This window comes from Cuculus canorus, chromosome 31 (genome assembly GCF_017976375.1).
Source record: "Cuculus canorus isolate bCucCan1 chromosome 31, bCucCan1.pri, whole genome shotgun sequence".
Lineage (NCBI taxonomy): Eukaryota > Metazoa > Chordata > Aves > Cuculiformes > Cuculidae > Cuculus > Cuculus canorus.
The window spans coordinates 751,734-762,213 of record NC_071431.1 but is presented as its reverse complement, the minus strand read 5'-3'; the positions used below and the strand labels follow the sequence as shown (position 1 = coordinate 762,213).

General features: G+C 51.7%; 1 protein-coding gene across 1 annotated transcript; it reads right to left on the bottom strand.

The window, feature by feature from the left end:
* Window positions 1-1,384: 1,384 nt before the first annotated feature.
* IL4I1 (interleukin 4 induced 1) lies at window positions 1,385-8,019 on the bottom strand. The gene is made up of 6 exons (XM_054052115.1): window positions 7,744-8,019; window positions 6,597-6,709; window positions 5,287-5,488; window positions 3,935-4,003; window positions 3,258-3,391; window positions 1,385-2,557 (listed from the first exon to the last, which is right to left on the bottom strand). The coding sequence occupies exons 1-6, from the start codon at window positions 8,017-8,019 to the stop codon at window positions 1,720-1,722; spliced, it is 1,632 nt and encodes a 543-aa protein (XP_053908090.1). The 3' UTR covers window positions 1,385-1,719.
* Window positions 8,020-10,480: the final 2,461 nt, after the last annotated feature.

Below are 10,480 nucleotides of genomic sequence, written 5' to 3'. Positions count from 1 at the left end.
TTTTCCCACCGCAACCGGTGTCGCGTGTCGCTCCCGGCTCTGTTCTCAGCTTAAGAAACTGCCGGTGGCCCTTTTGGATCCATTTTCTGCTTTGATGCAACTCCTCGCTCGCCCTGCCCGGAGGTTACGAGTGTGGTCTTGCACCACAGCTGAAGAGCCAGATCCCGTCCCGGGTTCGCGGGTGCTCATTGGGCCACATCGCGTGTCTTCGTTACAGCTCTTAAATAGATGAAGGAATCCTGGTACTGATTAACCGTGAGATACTCCCTTTCAAAACACTGCCAAGGGTGGTAGAACCTCCTTCAAAGTGATTTGAGGTCACCTGGCCAAGCTTGTAAACCCTAATTGCCATGGCTTTGTGCTTGTTTAATTACCACCTGTGTTTAATTGCTCAAAGGCAGTGCTAATCTTTGTCTCTGCAAAGCCTGGTGAGAATCTGTGGGTGGGATTGGGTCCGAACCTTTCCTGGGTGGAATGGTCTTCGTTGGATCTCTCCCTACTTCCTGGAGTCAAAGCTGTTCTTGGCCTGGAGGAGGCTCAGCTCTTGCCCTCCAGCTAAGAGGAGCCGGAGGTAGGTTTGTGTTTTATGGGAAGGGAGGTGAATTATATGCAAAGCAGCTTGGTGACGGCAGAGAAGGTCTGGTGTGATGCACTCAGCAGCTCATCTTGGGTTTCCTTTGGCTTATTTATCAATAATAGGGGAAAAAAAAACCCCACCTGCAGCACAGATGGAGTTTCCAAGACCATGAAATTAAGGAAAAGTAATTAAGGACACGTTCCCAGTGGATGTGGTTGCTCCAAGCCCCATCCAACCTTGTCTTGAACACCTCCAAGGGTGGGGCAGCCACCACCGCTCTGGGGAACCTGTTCCAGGGCCTCCCCACCCTCACAGGAGAACATTCCTTCCTAAGATCTCATCTCAATCTCCCCTCTTTCAGCTCAAAACCATTCCCCCTCATCCTCTCCCTGCCCTCCCTGACCAAGAGCCCCTCCCCAGCTTTCCTGGAGCCCCTTTTCACACTGGAAGCGTTGGCTGCGCTTTGAGCAGAGCTCGATGGGTAGAAGAGACCACGGGTGTTGGAGATAAGGATCACGTCCTGACTGGTACCCACGGGGATTAGGAGTTGTCGTGCTGGGTTACGCAAAGGAGACGATGACCCCAAAGCAATGGATTATCTCCCACAGCATGGAGGAAGACACAGGGGTTGGGTGATGAGTTTCTAAATGGATGAGATGATTTGCGTGTGATAAGGCTTCTCTCTGGAGAGAGCTGAATCATACAATCACCAGGTTGGAAAAGACCTCTTGGATCATCGAGTCCAACCGTTCCCATCAGGAAGGCACGTCAGACACAAGGAACTGAGATATTCCCACCTTTATTCCATCTCGGTGATCTCCTGAAGGACTTTGTACATAAATAAACCAGAAATAAGTGCAGTGCGTTGGAGCCGGGGTGACATTAAAGTAACGAAACCCACTTGGACATCACTTTTTTAGCACTCCCTCCTCACCTGATTAAGTGTTTAACCCGGTAGCTCTCGGTCCTGTCTGATGACGGTCAGTGCTCTTTGAGTTTTGCCTTTCTTATAATCTTTAAGGTCCCTTCCAACCCGAACTATTTAGAGTCTTAGCTGCTGCTGAGCATTGCTTGGAAAAACAAAACAGATTAACACCACCAAAAAATGCCTTCAAACTCTGCAAGCTCAGCCCTCAAAGGGCTCAGAGATCTTCCTTCTGGAGGAAACTCTGCTCCTGGTTCCGCTCCTCATCCTCGCCCAACTTCGGGGCTTCGCCGCTGTCGTGGTGGATGTTGCTCGCAGCCCTGACGGCCGACTTGATGGAAGTGTCGATCCAACCGTGAGGCTGAGCCGTGTGTTCTCCTGCAAAGTGCACCCTGCCCTCTTGCGTGAAGAGCGCCTGCGAGTAGTCGGTGAACTGGTAAGGGGTGAAGTCAGCAAAGGCCCCCATGGCGTATTTGTCCAGGTTCCACTTTTTTATCGCGTACTGGTCACAAGTTTTCTGCAGGTAATCCGTGGTCACTTGGTGGATGTCTGACAGGTCTCGGAAGACCGCATCCAGGCACTCTCCGTCCGTGAGAGGACGGAAAAAATCAGTGTCGTCGTTGTTGGTGTAGGAAGCCAGGATCACGCCCACCTTGCTGGTGAAGTTGTGGTTGGGGTAGTAGATAAACCGGGAAGGGCGGTCGGTGATGGACTGTCCTCCTCGGATGCCGTCCTTCTCCCAGAACTTCTCGGTGCAAGCCAAGGCAATTTTGGAGGCGCTGGCGTAGTGGACGGAGCGTAGGGCGTGGGCCTTCACGGGGGAGAATGGGGGTAGGAACTGGATGTGCCTGGTGGCTTTGGCGGTGGACGTGACGAGGACATAATCCGCGATCACTGTGCTTGGGGCCAGCGTTTCCGGAGCACGGTAATACACGTGGACTTTGTTTCCTTTGGTCATGATTTTCTCTACCGTACAATTGAACCGGATGACACCGGGCAACTCTTCGTAGAAAGCATTGGGCAGTTTGTCAAATCCTCCTGTGATTTCATCAAAACTGAAAGGAGGAAGAATCAGGAGGAGAGGGAATCACAGAATCCTGGAATGGGTTGGGTTGGAAGGGACCTTAAAGCCCATCCAGTTCTGCTCACTGCCACGGGCAGGGACACCTCCCACTGGCTCAGGGGCTCCAACACCCATCCAACCTGGCCTGGAACCCCTCCAGGGATGGGGCAGCACCTCTGCTCTGGGCAACCTGGGCCAGGGCCTCCCCACCCTCAGAGTGAAGAGTTTCTTCCTAAGATCTCATCTCAATCTCCTCTTCTTTCAGCTGAACACTGTTCTTCTCGTCCTATCCCTGCCCTCCCTGATCAAGAGCCCCTCTCCAGCTTTTCTGGAACCCCTTGCCATACCGGAAGCTGCTCTAAGGTCTCCCTGGAGCTGAACAACTCCAACTCTCCCAGCCTGTCCTCATACAGGAGGTTCTCCAGCCCTTGGATCACCTCCATGGCCTCCTCTGGACTCACTCCAACAGATCCATGTCCTTCCTGTGCTGAGGACTCCGGGTAAGGTAAGGACATTGGGGTTTCGGAACGGTAAAACCCACCCTTTTCTAGAGATGTTGATGGAGATGAGTGTGGTCCTTTGGGTCAGGAGCAATTCCTGTTCAGACATCTAAACACCACTGAGATTTCTTCTTGTGGGGGATTTCTGTGGACCAACCCAGAACGGGTTTGCTGTAGGAGACATCGTCTTACCTGCTGTTTGAGAAGATATCAAAACCCCACAGCGAGGAAAGGAAAGAGACATAAAATCCCGAGTCCTCATTCAACAGGTCACCAATCATGTCTACTGCTCCACGGCTTAGGTTTCCTACTTTAATCAAATACTCCTAGAAGAGCCAAGAAAACACAGCCTGATGTTATCACCGCAGTTAGCGCACGCATCTCCTCTACAGCCCAAGCCAAAGGTCATGCCCTGTGCCCTTGTTCCTCCTCCCGATTTGCTTAAAGCTTGGACCAGAAGGGGTTTATTCCATGTAACTTGTTGCAGGAGAGCAATGTCTCCTCTGATTTAGTGCAACAGAAGCTCTGGAGATGAACGAATGAGGGATTTGGGGGTTGCTGATCCCACACCGAGACTGCGGATCACGTGGAAACGCAGTGGGTTGCTCAGGAAATCTTCCTCAGTTCTCGATGCTTCATCGCACCTTATTGAGAGACACGCGGTGGAGGAACACGGGTGGTCTGGGTGACCTTCTAGAGCACTTCCAGGCAACCCTGCTTCTCTCCTTCTTCCAGATGATGACATTGCTCTAAGAACTCTGACAAAGTCCCCCTCGTTTCCCTTTAGGATGCGCCTAGAGGGGTTCAGATCCTTCCTCAAAGCAAGGTCGCAGGGAAATGAGGTTGAGCCTCGAGCCCCAGCCCTTTACCTTGGTGGAGAAGGAGTCATATTTAGCGAGATATTCCTTGCAGTCCATAGTCTGAAACGTCTGGAAAGCCTGGAGAGGAAACATTGATGTAGTCATGAGGAAAAGTGCGTTTCCCGAGGTGCTGCCCCAAATTTTGTTAGGATTCATCTGGGCTTTTCAGACTTGGGGCTTAGGAACCCCTGGAGGTCACCTAGAGCTCGTGGATCCTGCTGCTTTGACCTCAAGTTTTGGGAATTAATGCCTCGGTGTAGCTTTTTCTGCTTCATCCAAGTCTTGGTGAGCCTGTCCCAGAGAACGGAGGTCTTGGGTATAGAAAGAGGGGTTTGCAGTCAGCTGCACCGGTTTCTGAATGCCCCTTTCTGCTTTTCATTCTGCTTGGACCCAACACTTGGACTCAACTCATCATTGAGTCTTCCTCAACCCATTGTGAGGGTCCACCGCAGCCCGGGGGGAAGAGTTTCAATATCTCCTGGACGAATCATGGAATTACCAGGTTGAAAAAGACCTCTTGGATCATTGAGTCCAACCATTCCTATCTGCCACCAAACCATGTCCCTGAGCACCTCATCTACCCATCTTCTAAAGACCTCCAGGGATGGCAACTCAGGCGGTGCCCAATGACCCTTTCTGTGAAAAATGTTTTCCTGATGTCCATTCTGACCCTCCCCTGGTGCAGCTTGAGGCCATTCCCCCTTGTCCTGTCCTCTGTCCCTTGGGAGAAGAGCCCAGCACCGTCCTCTCCACAACCTCCTTTCAGGGAGTTGTAGAGAGCAATAAGGTCTCCCCTCGACCTCCTCTTTTCAAGGCTAAACGCTCCTCGTAAGACTTGTTCTCCAGCCCCCTCACCGGCTTCGTTGTTCTTCTCTGGACACGCTCCAGAACCTCAACATCTCTCTTAGAGCGAGGAGCACAGGATTCAAGGTGCGTTCTCACCAGTGTTGAGTCCAGGGGCAGAGCCACCTCCTTGGCCCTGCTGGCCACGCCGTTTCTGATACAAGCCAAGATGCCATTGGCCTTCTTGGCCCCCTGGGCACACTGCCAGCTCGTGTTCAGTTGGGTGTCAACCAACACGCCCAGGTCCTTCTCCTCAGGTCAACTTTCCAGCCACTCTTCCCACAGGGCTGTTGTGCCCCGAGTGCAGGACCCGGCGTTTGGCCTCGTTAAACCTCCTGCCGTTGGTCTCAGCCCATGGATCCAGCCGGATCCTTTTGGAGCCTCCCTACCCTCCATCAGACGGACACTTCCACCCACCTTAGTGTCGTCTGCGAACTCGGTAAGGGGACACTCGAAGCCTTCATCTGAGTCATTGATAGAGATATTGAAGGCAGAACCCCTGCCCTATGGGTACGAACCTTGCCCAGTGCTTCTCGATAAAGCTGGTCGGCGTTCTTGCCTCTCTCCGATGCCTTCACCGTGTAGTTGAGGATGTTGGGGTTTTCATTCACATCCTTAACTTTTATCCGAGCACCATTCAGGAAGTACCAGGCATTGTCATCTGTCTGCTTGAATGGGTTCAGCTTCAGACCGAACTTTTTGATGTATTCACGGACGAGTCTAGAAAAAAACGGAGACCACGTGAGGACGAGTGCTGGCAAACAATCAAGTCCTGGCCACCAAAACGTTATAAACATAGAAGGACGCTTTCCTGTTGACTGTGTTGGTGTAACCACATATTGTTTGGGCAGCTGAGTGGAGACCGTAGGTGTTCGAGGTACTATTTTCTCAGTTTTTGTTGCTTGAAGTTGTCCTCTCAGCTCCTGCGGGAACCGTGAGGCTGCAGAGAAAGCCTTTGGGCTCACGTTCTCTCCAGCGAACGGTTGCACAAAGATGTCATCGGGAGCAAGAGTATTGTCTCACTGGAGGAGGAGGCAGAGAGCCTCCACAGCCCTTCTCCTCAAGCATGTGGTGTGGTTGGTGATTCACCTACAGCCTCATCCCGTGGCATTTTGGCTGATGACTGAACCACTCTTGACTCCACCGTCTCACAGAGCCCAGGCTGGGTGCTCTCTCTACCAGCCTTAATGGGAATTCACCCATCTTAGAATCACGGAATGGTTTTGGAGGGGCCTCAAAGCTGATCCAGATCTAACCCCCACCCGAGGTCTCACTGGAGCAGAGAAGAGAGGCAGAATCCCCTCCCTCACGCTGCTGGTCCCACGGCTTTTGATGCAGCCCAAGACACGGTTGGCTTTCTGGGCTGCGAGCGTACGTTGCCAGCTCATGTAGAGCTTCTCCTCCACCCCAAGCCCTTCTCCTCAGGGCTGCTCCCAATCCGTTCTCCACCCAGCCTGTATCCACCTGGGATTGCCCCAACCCAGGTGCAGAACCTCACGAGGTTCTCGTGGGTCCACCTCAACAGCCCATCAACAACATCTTCTGCTGTTGTGACTTCCAAAACAACGATGTGACCGTGCATGGATGTGATACTGAGAAGAGAGGTCTTACTTCATTCTTCCAACTCAAATGCAGGTGATCGTGTGCTTTTTTGTCCCTTTTATGCAGCTGCTGAGCTCTGGGGGGAGAGATGGAGCGAGCAGCTGCTCCCTCCCGCTGTGCTCCACCCACACCCAAGTCCTCAGCCCCACCTCAACCCACAACCTTGCTCCTCAAAATGATTTGGTTCCTCCTCTCATCATGGCCATGAAGTAGGAAACCGGCTTACTTGTGCTTTTCTGGTATGCGCATGGCTCCCAGCTCCACGTACCAGCCCCGTCCTTCTGGTCGGTACGTCCTGACCCTCCCACCGACCCGGCCGCTCCTTTCCAGAATGGTAACCTAAAATCCAAGACGAGGAGGGGATGGTGGATGTTCAGGCAATGGTTGTTTTAAGCAAACCAACTCCAAAGCGGTACCCGAAGGGGGTCTCCAGGAAAGATGGAGAGGGGCTGTTCATAAAGGCTCGTGGGGACAGGACTGGGGGAACGGGGATAAACTGGTGAGGGGCGAATAGATTTAGACTGGACATGAGGAAGAATTTCTTCACCACGAGAGTGGGGAGACACCAGAATAGGTTGCCCAGGGAGGTTGGGGCTGCCCCATCCCTGGAGGTGTTCAACATCAGGTTGGATGGGGCTTGGAGCCCTGATCCAGTGGGAGATGTCCCTGCCCATGGCAGGAGGTTGGAACTGGATGATCTTTAAGGTCTCTTCCAGCTCAAACCATTCCATGATTCTATGATTCAAGGCACTTATGAGCTGTGGAGTGGGACAGAACCCCTCCAGATGGCAAATGAACCATCTATAGAATCATAGTATCGTAGAATCACCAGCTTGGAAAAGACCTCTTGGATCATCGAGTCCAACCGTTCCTATCTGAATCTATGAGTCTGATTCTATCTGATCTATGGATCCAAAGCCCAACTTTCTCAGCCTGTCCTCATACAGGAGGTGCTTCAGCCCTTGGATCATCTTTGTGGTCTTTTCTGGACTTTCCCCAACAGCTCCATGTTCTTCCTGTGCTGAAGACTCCAGAACTGGACATGAGGCTCCAGGTGAGGTCTCCTGAGAGCAGAACAGAGGGACAGAACCCCTCCCTCACCTTGCTGGTCCTACAGCTTTGGATGCAGCCCAGGACAGGGTTGGCTTTCTGAGCTCTAAGCTCATGAGGAGCTTCTCCTTCCCGTATCCGCCCATATCCTGCCTTTGGTTTTGAAAATAACATCTATATCAAATTAAAGCCTGACAGCTTCAGCCTTCTCCCACCGCTGTCATCCACCTCCTTGCATTTCCTTCTCCCTCTCCAGGCTGGAAGATCTTTCCTGTAGGAAAGCAAGACCCGACAGCACCCATGGCTCTCATGCAATTGCTCACCGTGTGGCCGGCGTCTCGGAGCAACTTGGCCGCCGTAAGCCCGCTTATTCCTGCCCCAACGATGACCACGTTTGCTGGGCGTTTTGCAAGTTCTAGCCCATCTTTGACGATCTTCAGCAGCTCCTCGTAGTCCTTGTCTCGAAGGCAATATTCAGGGAAAGAGGAAAACCTCTTTGCGCTTAGAAACCCTGCCAGGAGGAGGGTTTGGAAGAGGACTAAGGAGAGGAGAGAAGAAGAGAAGGCAATAATGCAATGGAGGCACTCGGCAATCAGCATACGAGTTCATTCCTGACAGCCCGAGAGGGAGAGAAGAGCACAAACTGGCTCTGAGTACGTTGGTGTCCAAGCCCTGAAGAGGAACATCCAGCAGATCTGCTTTCCAATCAACCGGCACGATGACGAAATCCACGGCATTAACAGCTCTCTCCCGACTGCACCTGAGCGCCAAACGGTGGCGGTGGATCTGATTTTTTTATTATTATTTTTTTTTTTTTTTAAGGAGAAATCAAGCCCAGAAATGATTATTTATTTTTTTTTTTCCCCTAATCATAAAATCATTAAGGTTTGAAAAGACTTCCAAGATCCCAACCGTTATGCTCACATTCTGCTTGTGCACCTGCGGTGGGGAGCTCATTGAATCATGGAATAGTTTGGGTTGGAAGAGGCCTTAAAGATCATCATCCTGCCATGGGCAGGAACATCTCCCACCGGATCACGCTGCCTAAGGCTCCATCCAACCCGGCCTTGAACCCCTCCAGGGATGGGGCAGCCACAACTTCTCTGGACCACCTGTTCCAGGGCCTCCCGACCCTCACAGGAGAACATTCCTTCCTAAGGTTTCATCTCAATCTCCTCTCTTGCAGCTCAAAACCGTTCCCCTCATCCTATCCCTGTGCCCTCCTTGATCAAGAACCCCTCCACAGCTTTCCTGGAGCTCCTTTCAAGCTACTCTAAGGTCTTCCTGGAGCCTCCTCTTCTCCAAGCTGAACAACCCGAATTCTCAGCCTGTCCAGGTGGTGCTGCACCAGGAGGTGCTCCGGCCTTGCGATCATCCCCATGCCCTCCTCTGGACTCGCTTCAACAGCTCTACATCCTTCCTGTGCTGAGGACTCCAGAACTGGACTTAAAACCATTACCCTTAGATGGAGCCAATGTTATATAGGAAGACGAATAGAGGAGATCGATGAAGGTAAGCGGTGGGACGTCACCGTTTATTGAAGGGGATTTAGTTTCTGAGATGCCCCATAAGGAGCAGAGGTGGTTAACCACAGCCCCTTCAGAACATCTGTGTCTACCAGAGCAGACGTAGCATCACCGTGTTCATATTTTTCACAGGGAAATGAACTTTGAGCAGAAATCACCCCGGGATTTTCCTGATTTTGGTTTCTGTTCTCCAAAATAACTACGAGACCACTTTCATTTTCTTTTCCTTCCCCCAAATCCAGCCAGGGAAGAAGAAAACGGAGCTTTGGAGACCATGCCCTGGGAGATACTGCTGCTCTTGCTGGAACGGTTCCAGGTCTGCTGACAACGGGGTCAAGTTTGAGGTAACCCAACTTCTTTAAGACATTGACCGGGGTAGTAAAGACTAATTAGAGAGGATCTGCTACAATTTGCCCCTCGACACTTCTTCAAAGTGTGGCAGAAAGTGATATCGATGTTGATAAAGCTGTCTCGGTCTTCTTGACCCAACGCTGCTGCTGCCCTGACCTTCCTTGAGGACCAGGGATGCTGCCTTGAGTCGTGTTCTTAGAATCACAGAATAGTTTGTGTTGGAAGGGACCTTAAAGATCATCTCGTTCCAACCCCCTACCATGGGCTGGGACACGTCCCCGTAGATCATAAGGTCATTCTCGTTACATGTCAGGGGTTCGTAGTGGTGTAGAGCCAGCAGCCAGGCTTGCTGCCCTCATCTCCCCCAGCGTGGCAACCCCAAAGATCTCCGGACCGTATGGAAGATGAAGGAGAACCTTTTTGGAGATCAGGATCTCCGTGGGAGGAGAGCAAATACATTGGGACCAACTCTTGGAAACATCTGGTGGATCTCCATCTTCCGTCGGACCATTTTGCGCCGCGGATAGATTTGGAGAAACTACAAATGCGACACAAGGAGTTGTCCTCCTGGAAGGTCGTTGGAGATTCTGAGCTTGTGCCTGTGTTTTCATCACTCCCTAAGAAACATCCCACTCTCCGGACCTCCAAGAGAGGTTCCTCACTCCAGTGCTGCAAAGTTGAGCTCCGGGTGACTATGAAATACTCGAGCTGAAGAAAGAGAGGTTCGTGGTGATGCTGTCAGGACGTGACCCAAAGGGCAGATGTTCTACTAGACGATGAAAACCCCAAACCCAGGCATTGAGGAGGAGAGAAAAGAGGGAAAAGCCATCAAGAACGCTCAAGATTAAGGCGAGAGTCACTCACCGAGTCTCATCATGGTTCCAGCAGGTAGACAAGTGCTCTGCTGAGATTTCCTTCTATTTTATAGCCTGGCTTGGGGTGAAAAAAAAAAAGTGACCTCACTGTGGTGGTGCAAAATAACTCAGTTCACCCCGGAAACGAGCAAAGTGAGTTCTGTCATCAGAAGGGGAACCAGTAATTGAGCACGTAGGCAGTCGGTTCCTCCGTGTCTTTCTTTTTTTTTCTTCCACGGGTGTTCCCAGCGTTGGCTATCAGCCATCAGAGGCTCCAGCTCGTTTTAGGAAGCGTTGTGATTATCAGAAGATGGAAAGGGGGACCACGC